We start from the raw sequence: 18,446 nt of genomic DNA, 5'->3' as shown, positions 1-18,446 counted from the left end.
CAAAAGATTGATTATTAGAGTTAGCTTAAAAAGATGCAGGAGAAAAACAGCATAAGGAAAAAGATTTTCATAAACTTCTCAGTGGATCTACTCTGGGATACTGGGTCAATCCATGACCTAATGCACAGCTAGTTCTAATACTGTTAGCTTTCTTGTTCTGTTTCAGCCACATTACTCCAGACAATTGAGGAGATCTAGCCAGCAAATCCTACAGGAAAACCACAGAGTCAATTAAAAACTGAAGTCCATTTAAGATGTGAGCTCAACTCCTCCACTAGTCAGACAGCAGGAGATGCTGCGCAGAGAAACAGACTCAGCGACTTTGTTCAAGAAGTCCCTGTGAAATTCTGCAGGTAGCCGAGAACGGCTCATCCCACATCACCACAACCAGAGAGCCCGATCTGCTACCGTGCTGCAGCAAACACAAAACAGGTACAAAACACGTGGAAGTGGTACACTCTGATCTGTAATATCTCACATTTCTCTTACCAGACAGATAGAACACAAGACACCGAGAAATCATCCTCCCTGCATCTCAGAAGCTGTATTAAGATTTCCAGTGAAATAATTTTGAGATATATTTGGGCAACCAGGATGTGCCAGAAAATCTCACAGAATACGATCGTTTAAAATAAGAAGTCATTTTTGTCTGAGCAGAGAAGTGATGACAGAGGATCCCTCTCTGACAAACCTGGCTGGAAGTTCTTCAGCACAGACATCTGTGATGAATTCAGCTTGCATTTTAACTCCGCAGTTCACTTTTATTTTAAATCAACAAGGCTCCCAAGTATTGAACTTCACAAGTATATTGCTGTGAGTCTTTTAATCTCCCGGTGACTAACGGGCCCATCACTCATACTGCCTTAACGCTTCATGCAGTTAATGCAGGCAGCACATCCAAACATGCCACCATTAGCATCACCAGCTGCTGCCAACCAGCAAAAGGAAACACAACCCTTCAGAGGATTTATAAATTACCCATTTGAAGTTCATCTGGTCTCCATGCAAACACAGCAGGTAAGAGCACAGATTGGCTCTATCAGCTGGAGCACTGACTTGTGAGTGGGCAACAGGGCAGCTGCCAGCAGGCAGTGAAACCACACGGTAATGACTGTGCATCACTTGCTGCTATTAGCCTTAAGTAATACCAGCACTTTAAACAGAATAAATTTTTGATAGTGTAGTTTCTGTCAAGGAATGTGAAAGGGGTTGGTAAATGCTGCTTCATTCCTCACCGCTCCCTTTGGCAGCTGGGAGAGGTACCACCAAACAGAGAAGATGGAGTGCAGAGGAACGAAGTGGCTCGTCCTAGGTGATGCTGCCAGCCCAGAACATAGCTCCTTCCATCCTGGGAGTGGCATTTTAAGGAAGCGGGACTATCCCCTGTACAGTTACTGTGCTCCTGCAGAATCCCAAATAAACTATGAACTCTTCCATATCTATGGCAGGGCTGAAATATTTTCCTCAAGGAAGCTGACAGCTCTGCTCAAGGCTAAGACACAAATGTCCTTCTTGGAGACCTTGCAACAGCTCTCCAGTGATTAGATGCTACAAGCCAGGCCATCCACTCAGCCTGGTAACAATACTCATGCCTTAAAATGACAAACAGGCCCTGGAAAAAAGGATGTGAGAAGATACACAAATATTTTCCCAGGTAAAAGCTCTCAGGTGAAAGAGGGCCGCTCCCCTCCCAACAGCTGTCTATGGTGATTTTTGCACCATCACCAAACAGCAGCCTGAACAGGAAAGGCACAGGGAGGCTTTCCCTTAAAGGCTGTAACAGCCAGCTATCACCTGCCTCCCACAGACCTGCTCCAGGTCACAAACAGAAGCAGAAGGACCCAGGGAGCCTGATCCACAGGGACCCTGACTCCTGAGGAAGGAGGAGCTATGGAGTGCTTTGGGAAGCACAGCCTGAGGAAAGGCAGAACATGAGAACGGTGCTATGAAAAGGGTTGACTCAGGACATGCTGAGCTTGACGTGGCCAGTATCGGGGCTGCTGATGAGGGCGTGATTTTTAAGGCGCTTTCATATCTGGCTTCTTAAGGCAGGACCAATATCCTGCTGAGGGACTTCAACCACCCCCACATCGGCTGGAAAAGTAGCATGGTGAGCTGTAGGCAATGCAGGAGACTCCTGGAGTGCATCAAGGATAACTTCTTGAGTTAGGTAACAGACAGCACTGCCAGTGGGGATGCAACACTGAACCTATGAAGAAGGGCTGAGAGAGTTGGGGTGGTTCAGTCTGGAAAAGAGAAGGCTGTGGGGAGACCTTATTGCGGCCTTCCAGTACTTAAAGGGGGCTCATAAGAAAGACGGGGACAAGCTCTTTAGTAGGGCTTGCTGCACTAGGACAAGGGCTAATGGTTTTAAACTAAAAGAGGGTAGATTGAGACTAGATATAAGGAAGAAATTTTTTTACAATGAGGGTGATGAAACACTGCAACAGGTTGTTCAGAGAGGCTGTAGATGCCCCCTCCCTGGAAACATTCAAGGCTCTGAGCAACCTGATCTAGTTGAAGGTGTCCCTGCTCACTGCAGGGGGCTGGACTAGACGACCTTCAAAGGTCCCTTCCAACCCAAACTATTCTGTGATTCTATGACCTTCCATGCAGTATGTTCACCAGAAGCTCATGCCAAGCAAGTTTTGAGTGGCCAGCAATGAGTTTAAGACAAGCTTGGGATAATACACCCTAACCTCATGGCAATAACCCATAATCACAGGTAGCCTCAAAGAAATACAAGGGCCCGCCCTGCTTGGTGGGCAGCACGACACCCTCCTCCACAGTCTGACCTGCCCCCTTTGACTCCAAGATCCACCACACAAGGAAAAGAGGCCAGAAGATTACACAGCAGCACACACACAATGCCTAAGCCTGGCCTGAATGCCACTAGTGAAATCGTACAGAAGCCACAGAGAAATGGATCAGAAGCTGTACATCCATCCATTCAGGAGTCCAGCACAAACCGAGAGCTGCCAAGAATAAAACAAGTGCTATGATTGTATATCCTCATGGAGGGGATGAATGAATGCAGTGCTGTGGGGAACTGTAAAGGCAATAAGATTATTCCTGCCACTGCATGTTTCCAAAGCAAGGGGAGATTTCCAGCTTCAATGAGCTGTGCTCACACTTACGACAGTTTATCCCGTTGCTACATGCTGTCTTGTTTTTCCTTTGCTCACATATGCTTACAGTCCCTTCACGAGAGACTGGAGAAAAAAAGTAGCTGCAGTCTAAGCTACTTATTTCATATACTGTGAAAGAGTAGGATGTTGAAAGGAGATGAGTTTTTGGGCACACTGTGAGAACCCTGAACCACCCCTCCCAGAACTGGCAGAAATAGCAGGAGTTAAGATGTTTTGAGAGAAGGATTCCAATGCACAACTTTATCAGCGTGCTTTCACTGTACAGGTGCCGTTTAGGTACCACTTCCACCTCTAATACTGACATTTTTCACGTCACAGACCTTCTGGGCTCTATCCACAGGCAAAATCTGACTCTGCATCCGTCCCTATTGCATCTTCATGTATTTCGAGATTATTTAATAAAATCACAATTTTGCTTGTGTATATAGTCTCCAGGGATAAAAATTCTGGTTTTGGATTTGTTTCGTAAAGTGCCACATAGATTTTTGGTGTCATGTAAATAACACCTCATCCAGGGGCTGCAAGAGCGCAGCCATTCAGTTTCTGTGAAACCTCTACGACTTATATCACGGAATCAGCAATCAGGCATCAAGTATATAAAAATAACTGTTATCTAACTCCAATCTGCAGTGACCAAGTAGAATTCCACGTAGAACTTAGCAGCACATGGTGGCACTAACAACCCCTGAGCCAGTTTGCATGGGCCTCAGTCATTTGTGCCAGGAGTGAATGGGACTGGGTTTCTGATGCACTGTTCTGGTTCGGAGCGACCCAAGCTCTCGGCAGCAGTACCGTACCTGCACCAACACGGCTCTCTGCGGCGCGGGGGTGCACGGGCTGGAACTGCTGCCAGACCCCATCCTGGTGTGTGGCGTGGCGTCGTGCCCCAGCACCGCTGGCCACTGCAGGGAAGGCTGGATGCTGTCACTTGTCTTTTTTCGGTCCTCGGCCTGGTAAGGAGAAAAGCAGCAGCATGTTGAACACTGAGCTTTGGCCTTTGCCAGGATGTTCTCCAACAGCAATACAGTGCTCATTGACTCTGATGGACCTCCCCATCGGGGAGAGGTCAGCCCTGGCACAATATGAACCATTATTGCCCCTCCATTTGCAACCTTTCCTTTTCCACCAAGTTTCCAAACTGCAGCAAGTAAAAGGGCCTGAGTTGCCATCTGCTGTCTTCCAGGCAATCCCATGTGCTGCAGGCTGGGATTTCAGCTGGGAGGAATCATCTGTCTGTATCTGCTTTTCTTTGACAACATGCAGCCTGTTTTGCTGTGTGTTTATTACCCCTTTCTACAATGCTGACATTACTGCGTGTTACTTCCTACTTTAAAGCACTTTTAAGACTCCCTTTTGGTATGTTCCTTGCACTATGGAGGAACATGATCTATAAGGAATAAAGGTCCTTTTACTTCCTGAGGGCACTGCTCACTACTATAATCTTTATCCTATGTTTTTGACCCCACTGCTCTTTCCAGTTTCATTCAACATGACTCATTCCCATTCTCTAGTATAAATCTTTAGCATATCCTCCTATTCAGCAGCCTAGAAACAGCTCTACACAGTCAACTAGAGATTAATGCCATAAAACCACCTAGTTATGTGTGTCTGGGTGGGCATTCTTAATGGTATCTCTCACTAAATCTGGATGTTTGTGCCGGCGTCAGGAAGGTAAGCATATTCTTAACACAGCCTGGGAAACTGCTGAGGAGATGGAAAATGGTTCCACTTAGTCTCACGGATTCAAGATTGGGGGAAAAAAAAACCACCAAAAAAAAAAAAAACCAACCCACAGAAAACCTTATTCAAACAAGAAACCACAGCCAAATACCATGAAATTCTAGCCCCAGTGAACCAGAACGTTATACTACTCTTGAGGCCAGATTTTCCTTGCTTGCAACTCCTAATAATCAAAGGCAAATTTTATCATAAGCAAGAAAGAAAATGTAAAAATTAGAGTGGTTTCACTAAGACAGATATGATAATTTACCCGCCACCTCATTGCCCAAAGGGTGCTGGCGTACAATATATTATGATCCAGATGCAAACTCATGCAGGTGACACTTTGGGCTCCCAGAACTGACACCAGCCCCCAACCCAGGCAATGACCCACTGCAGCACCAAGCCCGAGCGAGGACTCCTTGCCACTCAGCTCATTCGCTCCAGTGCCCATCGGACCAGACACAGCACAGAGCGAGCTCACATCTGCACACACCAGCGGCAACCTGCCCTGCCTGCGACAGGATGGGTGCAATGGCAAAGACAAAGAACTCCCAAGAAAGGGTTCTGTGGCCCCAAACATGAAACTTGAGGCTTTGGAGGTGTTCAGGGTTTTTTGTCTGTTTTTAATGCCTCAATGCAACAATAATTCTGGCGGCAACCTGCCCTGCCTGCGACAGGATGGGTGCAATGGCAAAGACAAAGAACTCCCAAGAAAGGGTTCTGTGGCCCCGCACATGAAACTTGAGGCTTTGGAGGTGTTCAGGGATTTTTGTCTGTTTGTTTGTTTTTAATGCCTCAATGCAACAGTAATTCTGGACAGTTTCTGTAATTGGTCCTACAAATGCCACTGAGCCCTAAAAAGTATAAAAACAAAGAACTCTCGAGTAGCCCATCTCTATCGCTGTGGAGATCTCTCCTAACAGAGAAACTAGCATCTCTTTGGCTAATAAACTGGGAAAGATCCAAGTCAACAAGAAAAAGTTCACTGAGTCACCACTGTTAAAACAGTCCAAACTTTAAAGCATTTTTAAATTGTTGTGAACAATTATGACTGCTGACGTAATTGTGAGGTCTCAAACTTCAACTGAAGAATGCAACCCTGTACCACTAATTATGATTTTAGTAGGAGGATTTCTGACTTCCAAGTAGTTCTGAGATTAAACAATACTGTAAAATAATTTGTCCTTAAAACTGGAGTACATTATGGTAGCCATAACAACAAGAGCCTTGTGCTGTGAACCTGAAAGGCAGACAGCACTTTATCAGCAACTAGTAATATTTTATTTCACCACTAAACTAAAAGTTAACAGTGACTGCACACTAAATTCCATAATTAACTCCATTCTGCTACAAAGGGGTCATTTACAAAACACATGTCAAAACCAGAGATGAGTATTTAAGCTGACATTTTGCAGTTTTTTTGACTTCTAACTACAATGAAGTAGAAAAGAAAGTTAAATTAACTCAACTGAGTTGCATTTTCTCCCCACCCACCAAAAGCCTAGCAAAGGCAAAGCATTTCTATTGATTTTGATGTTGTGTACTTTGCAAAAGCAGCTTACTTCTCTGTCCACACCCAATTTACTCCCCAGCTGGAAAATGACCCAGCACTCTAGCCTCAAACAAATACTGATTTCAAGAGTAGTTCATTCAAATTTCAGTAATGATTTGTTTAATCAGTCCATGCAAGAAAGCCTTTGGAGGTAGGGCATTTGGGTTTTTGACACTGAAGCTGTACTCCAAACAAAATTATTCTCTTGTTTTTACAAACTGCTACTCTAACAAGGAGCTTAAGATCTTTTGTGTTCCTGATTTCATATTGCTGCTTAGCTATTTGCAGACTATTCAGTTATTAACATTCATTATTTCAACAATCCTAGCAGTTTCATTTAATTGTTTATCAATATAGAAAATTTCAGCTAAGGGAACCAGTTGCAGCACGCATGCACACACGAAGAGGTGACGAGGACAGCACTTGCTTAAAGACTGCAGCAAGATGCTAACCAGCAGCACCCTGTGTTCCTCCTACACACATGTGCATGAGCTCTCCTCATGCCTTTGCTTGGGTATTTTGGGAAGATACTTTGCCATGAATGCAGAAATTGTCACATCTACTGTTCTACTTAGACACAGCCACCCCTGAGGAGGCACCTGTGAGCTGCTGAGATTTTTGACATGGACCCAGACTTTAGTAACACAACAAACTGCACCAGCTGTAGAACTGGGCTCTCAAGTTGGGATTGTATCAAAAAGAAAAATAAGGAAGGAATGATAGATAACACATGTGAAATGGACTTCACAATATGGTAAAAGTAAGCAGAACAAGTTTGTGGGCAGAGTTAGCAAAAGACTAAAATGGATTACAACTTAATGAAGTGAACGTGGCTATCCCTTATCCATCAAATTTTATCTACCTAAAATGCCGGGGGACAGAGAACTAGAAAAGGTATCACGGCCTGACATTGGTGTACATCTGTGCTTGGGAGGCGTGACCCCGTTCTGTGTCTGGATCAGTTTTGTGAACCCTCAAATCAGGCAAAGACATCTGTTAAACGATACTACCTTAATTCCTTCCTCTTCAGAAGACAAGAGAATGACATCCAGTTGACCAGAAGGACCTTGTTTCCTCATTCACCAGCCAAACTCTTCTCTGAACTCCTTCCCCTTATCTGAACTTCCCTTCCCCTTATCCTCTACATCAATGGAAACCAAAGGCTTTACTGTAGCATAAGTGTGTAGTAAGACACAGGTCCAGCTCCAGACTTAGGTTTAAAGATCAGCCAGCTCCCTGCTTCAGCATTACCACAGCATCATAAACTGCAAAGCACCAAAATGCTTCATTGGCCGAGATGGTACCTCTTTGCTCGTGCTGCTTGATGGAGGATGTGCTGCTGAATTGGAACTCCTGGAAGGCTCCTTCTTCTTCTGCTTGTGGTCATGCTGGAGAGACAGCAGCTGTGTCTGATCTTTGGGGAGAGTTCGATGCACCTTCCTGTTGTGCTGCACATCTTCCACTTTGATGAACCTCAGACAGAACAATGCCTTGGAGGACAACCAAGTTGAAAATATTGGAAATCCTGTCTTTTCAAAGAAAAAACGAGCAGAGTTGCAGGAGGGCTGACAGAAGAGCCACAACCCTGAGCAACAGGAAGCATAAAGTGAGTTTGGCTTTTGAGACAGCACATCAGAAAATCATATTTTGTCTTTTTACTTTTCCTAAAACTAGAGGGCTTTAATCAAACACTCCATGATTCTGTTTGATTACAAGTCAGCTGGCTGCTGAAACATTAGAAAAACATTGTGGAGAAGGTGCCAGACTCGACAATGAGACTTCAGCATTAAAAATAACCCCTGCTCCATTTTTATTTGTGAAAAATAAATGTTCCTTGTTACAACCCCAACAGAAACTGAAGACTAGTGATTAAAGCTTAAGTTGAGCTGATGCTGGAAGCTTTCAGGGTGAAGTTATTTTAAATCAGATTGAAGTGACAAAAGACCATTTCAGCATGGAGAAAGGGCAGGGACAGAAGTGAGAGAGGCAGTGTCATTGCTGCAGATTAGGATGACTCAGTAACACCCAAGTTAACTCAGAAGAAGGCTGAATCCAAGAACAAGAGGCAGTAAATGCATTTAAAAAGTCCCTCTCTGGTCAGTGACTCAGAGGGTGGGAACAACCCCAGGGAACTGAGAAAGACATCAGCTGCAGGAACAGGGAGCTGTGAACTGCTGTCAGTATACACTCTTCTCATACCTGCTTCTTTTCTGATTTCCTCTGTGCATCTGCTATGAACCGTTCATCTTCCACAGCCCTTTTGTCTTCTTTACACCTCTCCTCTTTCCTGTGAGCAGCCTTAGCCTCCGGCCACCTCTGCTCACACTCCTGCTGCCTTCGTAGCTCCTGCTCTCGCCTCTGGTGCTGGAAGAGAGCCAGGGAATAACACTGCTCATGCTGCTTTACTTTTGTACCCACCAATTACTCGTGCCAGTGTTCATTAGTCACGAGGGCCATTTCCTGCTGTGCAGTCACTAAGGGGACACCCAACACACTGCACAGCCCCAGGCTGCCACCACGACGGCTGCCAAACTCGAAGTGAAACCTTTTGCCCTTTTGGAAGCTGAGGGCAGTTTTTGCCATTCATTTAAGCAGGCATGCAAGATCCCCATGATGGCTGGCAGCTAATCTAATGACAAATGTCTTCCCGTTATTTTGAGAAGGAAGGGTTTTTCCAGAGTCCCCTCATTTTGCTGGAGCAGCACAATGCTGCTTAGGAGCTTTTGCACAGTGCTTGTATCTCATCAGATAGTCATGAGAAGAGACACGGTGGTGATTTAGGAATGCCTGCAACACCACAGTGTGCTGGACAGCTGAAAAGGCTGTAGCTGTCTTGTAACATCCTAAACAGACACAAGGCCGGGACATAGGATGAGACAGACTCTGAACTGGGCAATGCACATGTGAAAGAAATTGGGATCTGTCATCCCATCTGCCTTCGGACAGCTTCCACCGTCCAACTCATTCCAGCAAAATGCCCCTCCTCTTCCACTCCCAAGCCTCAGGGCAGGTTGTCAGCAGGAAAAGGACAGAGCCCATTTAAAATAATTTAAGATCACTGTGTTCAAAAGTGACACACTTCTCCCAAGGCTAAAGGCTACAATCCAGGTTGTGCTGACAGTTTAACACAGCCGCCTTGCCTTTCAAAACCTACTCTCTACAGGCACATTTTTCACTTGTGATGAGACATGGAACAACAAGCCAGTCCCTACATCCTCCAGCCTCCTCCGCTGCTCTTTCTGCTGCTCGATCCGTTTCTGCCGCTCTGTCAGCAGCTGCTTCTTGTATTTCTCCTGGTCCTTCAGCTGCTGCTGCTGGCGATGAGGGTCAGAACGGTTTTTGTTCTCCTGCTGGAGCCTCAGAAATTCACGGCGGAGCGTTGACTCCCCTGGGAGATTCACTATGGAGCTGAAACAGAGGGGAGGTTTCTACATGACTAAACATAACATTAAAGAGAGAATACAAGGTGTATTGGGAATTGCTTGTTGTCCTGTGTTAGCAAATTAAGATGTTCCAATAAATCTCCAGCATGTTGACTACGCATCTGCACTTACTGTGCTACAAAATAGCCCGAAGCTGGTTATTGGGTCCTTCATTGGAGAGTTTCCTCCCTATTGCAGGGGAACTAAGCAGCAGCTTATTATGGACATCTGACACTCAGCAGTTATATTTGATAGCTACAAAACAGTTAAACTCCCAGAGGGGATATGGGAGATAAGGGATTCAGAGCAAGTTAAGAATGCCATGCTGGCTGAGGAGGGCTGCCTTCCACGACAACAGCTTGGGCAGTCACATTTTCTGTTCCAGTAATAAAATTAACCTTGGTTCTCCTTCATCTTCATTCAGCTCATCATCTTCCTCCTCACTTCCACTGTAATCATAGTCCGTTTCTTCTGAAAAAGAGAACAATAAACAAACCCCAGTGGAGGATGCTGTTATTTAAGATATGATCTTGAACTTTGTTTCTGAGCACTCAGCCTGAACCACATGTTGCAGGAATTAAAAAGCCACAGGTTGAACTGGGAGGCTGAGGGGAGGCAAGATAACCACATACATAATTCAAAATCTGGTTCAGATAATGTTTCAGGACAGCCCCTTTACACACTCCCACCTTTTCCCTTGACCGACTATATTGGTTTTGCAAAACCAACCTATTTCCATAATCTGAAATAAATTAGGCTAAACCCACTGAGAAATCCAACCCCCATAACATCAGACACTCCCACCTTTTCCCTTGACCGACTATATTGGTTTTGCAAAACCAACCTATTTCCATAATCTGAAATAAATTAGGCTAAACCCACTGAGAAATCCAACCCCCATAACAACATCAACAGACGGGTTCTTCAGAAATAAATTTAGACAGGACAAAAGAGACTTGTACTGCCCTTCTCTGCTGTTGTATGCCCGTTATATGGCTAAGCTGAGGCCTTTAGTAAATCCAAGTTTCCTTTTGTACTAAGGTGAATAATTTAAAAAAGAAAAAGGGATAATAAATTAATGCTAATTTTAGCACAGCATTTCAGAAGCAGCTGACTCACACTTTTAAAGTTCTCTTCCAGACTAATATGAATGCAGCTTTTAAGGGATAATTACAAACTGGTCCTACTCTGCATTGCTGCCTATATAGCATGCCAAAGCAGGACTTAATTTTTTTGAAGTCACTATTTTGAACCGTATAGTCTGGCAATTTCATACTGTTCTCCCTTTCAGGGGAGCTTTGATTAAAAATATTACTTTTCAGGTCAAAATATAAACACATATCAAGAAGTAATTGGTAACATTGCATTCTCCCCACCTCATCCCCCAAAGGGAATTTGAGAGAAACTAACTGGCTGGCTGTCCATTCGAATGTGCTTTGAGATTCACAGCCGAAAGAGGTGACAGAATTTGCAACTACTATTGGAGCCAGTAAATCTACATTGCAACAGCAATTTCATTTTAGGCACAAATATTCCTGTTGTCAAATCAATAACTTGGACTTTATAAGTCACCTTCTGACTGTATAGCGCTTTCAGAGTTTGCCCTCACAGTTGCTGATCTTCACAACAACCTGACGGGACAGAGGGCAGGGAAAACAGCTGGTCACCAGGCTGGGCTCTCTCCCCACTCTGCACGGTCCTTACTCTGCTGTACACGGACATTTACACAAGTATCGTCCCCACTCCAGCACTGCTTCTCTTCCAGGTTCTGCTCTGAAGCGTAAGGCTAGCACTGGGAACCAACTCAGATTCTCTCTTGTTCTTCAGCCACCCCCTGAAGCAGATGATTCACTACATCCAATTGTGTTTTCCTGGAGCCTGGAGGGCTTCTCGAGGTCTCTTTTCACTCCACTGCAAAGGCTTGAAGAGCACTTCTGCCCCCCAAAGAACTCACAAGCTAAAATTATATGGAGCTGCAAAAGGTAAACTAAATGGATCAGGGACAGACAGATGAACCAAGGGACTAGGAAAGGCTCGTTGAGTACTGTTTAGATACTCAAGAAAGTAGGGACCTGGACTTTACTTGGACTCCTCACTCCCATGAGCATTAGGGTTGCTCTCAGTGAATCAGAGTCAGGCTCCAAAGACTTTAGCACTTAGACACCATTAAGGACCTGGACTTTGGCAAAGAGATTCCAAATGGCCCCACCACTATCAAGGACAACGCTTTCTCACAGTTTTCCTGGTTCTAGTATTTGAGTTGCATCTGCTTTGTACTCTGCTGCCAAAATTAGAAGAGGATCAACACTCTTCAGTGCCCTTTATTTTGTTTTTGCCACATTACCCTTTTCTCCTTTTTTCTTTCTGGTCCTGTCCAGGTGGTCTTTCAGCATGATGCGCACCTGCCGCTCATTCTGCATGTCTCGGATGAACGAATGCTTAAGCAAGGTTTCAGTGGACGGACGATGTAAATAATTTTTTACAAGGCAGCTTTCAACAAAGTTTAGGAATTTCTTTGACCTGAAAAAGATAGAAAAGTGGAGGAAAACAATAATCCTTTTCAACTTGCATGCCAAGCACTACCCCCGAGTGATGGAAAGCACTAACTTTGCAACATTTCCTTTTGCACTAGAACTGTGTGAGACAATTTGAGCTTCTCCACCAGTGTCCCCCCCCAAGACCAGCACAGCACTGATGGCAAATGGTGGGGAAGTCCACCCCCATCACCCTTCTCAGTGGAGTTACCCTGAATTTACATGTGGATCAACAAAACCACAGTCTGGCCAACACAAGTCCTTCAAAAAGGTCCCTACCCTTTTGATACAGTGAAGATTTTCTTTATACATTTCATTTAAAAGACAAACTAATTCTCTGCAGGCCACAGCAACTGCCACTATCCCCACAATGTCCGTGCAGTCTTCTGACAAAGCACTGACCACCCAAGCCTTGCCTATACTGCAGTTTCAGCCAACCATGACAAACTTTAGCAACTGCAATGACTGCTGCAGTTTAGGCAAGGTTCAAAAGAAAGGGGTGGCTTCCCAAAAGTAAACTACATCTGCATCTGTGGCTTAACCCAGCACTAGGAACAGCCTAGGAGACACCTCACAGATCACTGTAGGATCTGACAAGATCCCTGTCTTTAGACAAGAGCTTAAAAATCCTCCTAAGGGCGATGCACCAAAAACACAGGTTTTACATATCTCTTTACCACTTTCTGGATTTCAGCTTCGGAGGTGGGTTCCGTGGGATGAGGAAGAGTGCTCTCATGGGGTGCATGTCACACAGGGCTGCAAAGGAAACCACAAGCTCTTGAAGAGTGCATGTCCACCCCCTCGTGTCCCTCCCACAGCCTGACCACGCTGACCCAGCCGGGCCAAGAGCCTGGTCCTCCCAACACAGGGGAGCAGTCCTCCACAAACACTCCCATTCCCAACAGCACAGCATCCGCCGCAGGACCGCATCATTAATCAACGAAATTCACACTACAGCCAAGAAATAGCCTCTGAGTACACAGAAATCCTTCACGACAAAATGCTGCTATTGCCAACTAAAAGAGATTTGAAGGAAAGGCTGCATGGCAGAACAGGTACAACTTTCTTCATATTTTTTTTATATATAAGGCTTCAAAAGGACATTAAAAAAGCTCAACCTTCTAATAAACCAAAGGGTGTTTCTGCATAAACAGAAATTAAAGTTGGGATTGAATTACTTCTCTAGTTTATTATGTCTGGCTTATGGTTCAGATAAATTTTAACCAAACTCTTAGCTGCATCATTCATGGCATAAGAGAAAATGCAGGATGAAGAAAACCTGATGTGAAGTGCAGAGCTCATAAACTGCGCCACTGGCACACAGTGTAATGACTAAGCACACATCTCATCTCTTCTGTGTTTCGCAGTGTGAGCACCATTATTAGACAATCTGCATCAGATCCCACCCATGCATTCAGATGCTTGTTTCTCTCCAGCCCAGTGTACTTCTCTTTAGTATTATTGTTGTGAAAAGTCCAAGTTACAAAGAACTCTGCAAAAAAGTAAATACCATCACATCTCATCTAAGGCAGGTATTCTGCATGGAATTATGAGTGTTCTCCATCTGTCACAGAGAAATATCGAGGGTCATAGGTCTTCCATCACAAAACAGAGCTACTGATTGACAACTGATATTCCTTCTATTTCAACTGATATTGCCTGCTATTCCTTTCTCTGCCTCCATCCACCTGCCTCCACCACGTTTCTCAAATCTGGGTTCTCTTTTTGTCTTTTTTCCTTTGTATTTTCAACAGCGTGTGATACAGTGGGGATGGGGGGCAGAAGAAGGCTGGTTTCTAGCTATGGGTCCCAGACACTGCTGTACTACAGTAAACAGAATGCAGTGCAACAGAATAGAATCCATAGCATTGCCCTGCCAAAACCAGTAAAAACATCAATACAAGCAGCATGAGGAACTAGCATGCAAAGCTACGAAGTCTGTCTCGAGGAAAACTCCCCATGGACTCATGTCCCAGGACTAAGGTTCAGCGAGGCTGAAACACAGTGTCTGAAAGTGCTCCTGACCTCCAGCTGGCTCCTGAGCACTGCTTCAAACCAAGGGAGAACAGCCAAACATGTTTTTGAAAAACACAGCCTACGTGCTCTCGAGCTCAGCCCAGAGTATAATTTATTTCATCTCCTGTGCTCTCGGCAGTGACCGGATACCCCGTCACATCACATCTGCTTCGTGGGCGGTGGGGCAAAGCAACTGCTCCTCTGCGGAAACAAAAATGAATGAGGTCTGTGCATCCACGCTGCAGCCGCGGAACTCTGCGGATGGCTGCGAGGGGCTCACCGGAGGAGCGAGGGGACAGCTGGCAGGCGAGGGCAGGCTGTGAAACCACAGCAATCTGCTGTCAGGCTGAGCGCGTGCTCATGGACTGAAGCCATTACCTGAGCAAATACAGTATTCATGCCAAAACCTGTGAGAATCAAGCCAGTCCCACAGCAAAATATGATCTTTAACCCTAGCTTCTCCCACTGACATATTTTTTTTTTTAGTGACCTAAAGCCAAAGCCATTCTTGTGAATTTTTTTGTGCTAACGTGTCAATCACTTCTGCTTAGCTGTACCCACAAGCAGTGATCACAGTGATGCTAACAAGAGCTCTAGGAAAAAGTTTTCTTTTCCCTAGGAAATGAAGGCAAAGAATCAAAATATGAACTTAAAATGGTCTAAAAGGAAGAGGAAAGCAAGACTCCAAATGAGAAAAAGTCTCAGATTATTTCTAAAGATACAGCCAGAACCAGAATTGTGAACATCTGTGCATTAGCCAAGCATGAGTTATTTTAACACAGAACGTGTTCACAAAGCATAGACCACCTTTACACCAAATCACTTACGAGGAGCTCCCTCGGCCATTTCAATAGCAGTGATTCCCAGAGACCACAGGTCACTCTGCAGGAAAAAAAAAATAAAAAAATTGCACTTTGCAACTTGAAGCATTCACACTTTTTTTTTTGTTTGTTTGTTTTCTTTTGGGTTTTTGTTTTTTGGGGTTGTTTTTTTTGTTTGGTTTTACAGTTTCCCTAGATTTCTCCTGGATTGGGTCATTTTAGTTGGAGTGACATACATTCTGCTCCCTCCCATTCCCTACTGAGCTTTTAGGAAATGTGCTAATAGCCAGAAGCTTCCCATTTCCCATGCAACTCTGAACAGCTGATTCATCATTTAAGCAGCCAACCCCAAAATGCAGACCTTCTGCATTCGAGCAAGAGCCAGAATATAGCAGGCACTGTTTAAATATGTGTCTTAAATCTTTGAAACTGTTTTCACGAGGCAGTGAGACACAGCGGTGCCTCACCCCCCCACTCCTGGCCAAAACAATTCTCGCTCTTAATGGCTTTTTCAGAGAAATCATTGCTGAGTTTCTACACTGATGGAACACAAATTATAGCCAGGCCATGGGGTCTGACATTTTCTGTCTACAAAGTCTTCACTCACATGTTTTTTGGGCATATGGAAGGAGAGCACATCACGCAGGCAGATTTACACCACAGTATGTGGTCAGCTCAGCTACTTTCGAGTGGAGTTTCCTTTATCAGCTTATCTGGATGTCAAGGGCCAGCAGGTTTTGCTCATGGAAAGTAAGTCAAACACACTACCAGTGACTGTAAAAACTTCATGGGTTTCCACTTGATTAATCGTGCATTATTTTAATATTTTTTGTGTCTAAATGTAGCCCAATGAGAAGCACGTGAACAAAACAACTTGCAGGGCTTTTCTAAAACTGTCTTTTAAAAAGGGAGCAACAGAAAACAAACCTTCAAAGACCAGCAGCAATACACCATCACAGGAATAGCAGCTCACACCCTGCCTGACACTCTGACTAAATTTGACTTTACCAACAGAGCCTTCTCAGTCTTTTTTTTGAACCGCTTTACGCAACCCAAAAACCAGTTCGCATCATCGTTTGTGGAGGGATTTGACAACAAAGCTGGTGGGAATTTAATAGATTCTCAATCCTGACATGTTATTAAGTAAATGACTTTAAACTAGAAAAGTCTTCCAGGGGCAGTATTGCAGGTTTTGGGGACAAACGGAGAAACAACCAGGCTACAAAGAATTTTGGTTTGGAGTGTCAAAGTGCAAGACAGACAAAAGGAAGGATGACAGCAGTGTTTGCAAAGGTCAGTGTGTATATGTACATATTAATGCATATTTATTTTTACTCATTTGTTATATATATCTTTTTTAATTTATATTTTTTAATCAGAGAAGGAACATGAAGTTACAGAGTGGCTTCCTGCTACTTTGCTCATCCTATCAGCTATAAATCTCTGTAGAAAAGACCGGCCCCATGCCGCCTTCTGAATCATAGCACTGTCTGCATAAGTGCTTCCAAACCCCTCTGCTGATCAGTTTTAAACTACCATCTGCAGAATCTATTCAGAAGCAGACATAAAAGCACACAGATGAACCGTGATTATTACTAAAGGCAAAGAAACCTCAAGAATTAGGAGTGCACGTTCCTAATGCTTACATCTTCTGAAAAGTACACATTCTGAAAAGGAAATCGACCGGGGACAGGGAATGAAAACAAGAGATTAACTTCTTGAGGTTTCAGTAGAAGATTTACATGGTATGAAAAATAAAATAAAATCCAAGAACATTCTTTGGTCATGACCGACACTCACACAGCATGACCTCACCCTGCCAGTGCAGCACAGGAGGTCTCAAGAAGGGAGCATCACAGCCTCTGAATCATTAGAAAATGCAAAGCAGTAACAGGTTCTTCTAATAAATAATTCTGAAGCCACAATTAGAGCAAGAGGTGCAAAGTGGCAACTAAGAAAACACCTGAACCAAGAGAGCAACCAGAGGGTCACTCAGAAGGTGGCTGCTCAGAAAGCCATCCCTGGAACACATCCTGCACCATCAGTGTAGACAGAGAAATGACAACACCGCGGGAAACAGGCCAGAGGACAAAGAGTAAGCTTTCAAGTATCTTTGGAACTGCATCAGCATATTATAAGAGTCAGGAGGAGAAACAGAATGCTTGATAGCTGTTACTGGGCTTACCAGTACCAGTCACGGACATACTGGAGTGGGCACAGCAAAGGGCCACAAAGATGTTTCAAAGATGTTGGAGCTGGGAGGCTCTGGGCTGAGAGATGGGACTGTTCAGCCTGGAGAAGGGAAGGCTCAGGGGGATCTCATGCATGCATATAAACTCCAGATGGGAGGGGAGTAAAGCAGACCAAGCCAGCCTCTGAGTGGTGTCCAGTGACAGGACAAGAGGCAATGGGCACAAACTGAAGCACAAGAAATTCTGTGCCTTCTCGCCTCAGCCACCCTGCAAATGACCAGAAATCATTCTGGGATGGGAAACCTCTTGCAGTCACATGCTCACAAATGGGTCAAGTGACACTAATTATGGCCAATTAACTCAGGATTCACAGCTGAGTACAGAGTAGAGTAAAACAGCTCTACCACAGAGGAGAGCAGTAAGTATTACACTACTGCAAGTATTCTTCCAAATTTACCCGTTCCTTTCTTTTCTATCCTGACCTGCAACCTCCATATATTTGTTGGTTTTTTTGCACAAAGGTTAATGAAAGTGTATTTCTTGTATTAACAAGTCACAAAAAATATTCATAATGAAACTCCACTCTTAAAAAGAGCCACCACCCACGTACTACAAATACTTCTATTTGTACCGTTACAATATTATTGCGGTTTAAAAGGAGGGAAGTTTGAACTTTCAGAATGCAGTACTTGAGAAAAAGTTCAGCAATAACCTGCACAGTTTGCTACTTACTCTGTAATCATATGTAGAGTCTGGGTTCTCCTCGCAAGCAATGACCTCAGGTGCCATCCAATACGGTGTGCCAATAAATGTGTTTCTCCTCCCAATGGTCCTGTCCAGTTGAGCGCTTACACCGAAATCCACTGAAAAGCCAAGCAGCAGTGAAGGAATTAATAGAGTTGCATCCACATGGCAGAGTGTTTGCTTGGTTACTTTCACATGTTTAGAATACCAAACCTCTGGGCTACAATGCACATAAAATCTGAGTTCCTCCAGTACATCTTGTCCAACAGTTGAAATTTAACTGCCTTTTTTTTT

General features: G+C 44.3%; 1 protein-coding gene across 1 annotated transcript in view; it reads right to left on the bottom strand.

The window, feature by feature from the left end:
• LOC104469192 (mitogen-activated protein kinase kinase kinase kinase 4-like) overlaps window positions 1-18,271 on the bottom strand; it is a gene marked incomplete at its 5' end in the record, with an annotated part of 54,174 nt that extends 35,903 nt beyond the window's left edge. The window contains 9 exons of the mRNA XM_010083613.1: window positions 3,947-4,099; window positions 7,728-7,896; window positions 8,627-8,787; window positions 9,636-9,831; window positions 10,244-10,316; window positions 12,190-12,365; window positions 13,057-13,135; window positions 15,223-15,277; window positions 18,141-18,271. Coding sequence (XP_010081915.1) covers window positions 3,947-4,099; window positions 7,728-7,896; window positions 8,627-8,787; window positions 9,636-9,831; window positions 10,244-10,316; window positions 12,190-12,365; window positions 13,057-13,135; window positions 15,223-15,277; window positions 18,141-18,271 — 1,193 coding nt within the window. The remainder of the gene's footprint in view (window positions 1-3,946; window positions 4,100-7,727; window positions 7,897-8,626; window positions 8,788-9,635; window positions 9,832-10,243; window positions 10,317-12,189; window positions 12,366-13,056; window positions 13,136-15,222; window positions 15,278-18,140) is intronic.
• Between the last annotated feature and the right edge of the window lie 175 nt (window positions 18,272-18,446).

This window comes from Pterocles gutturalis, unplaced genomic scaffold (genome assembly GCF_000699245.1).
Source record: "Pterocles gutturalis isolate BGI_N339 unplaced genomic scaffold, ASM69924v1 scaffold1960, whole genome shotgun sequence".
Classification (NCBI taxonomy): domain Eukaryota; kingdom Metazoa; phylum Chordata; class Aves; order Pterocliformes; family Pteroclidae; genus Pterocles; species Pterocles gutturalis.
The sequence above is the reverse complement of the archived record's forward strand: the minus strand, read 5'-3'. Positions and strand labels throughout refer to the sequence as shown.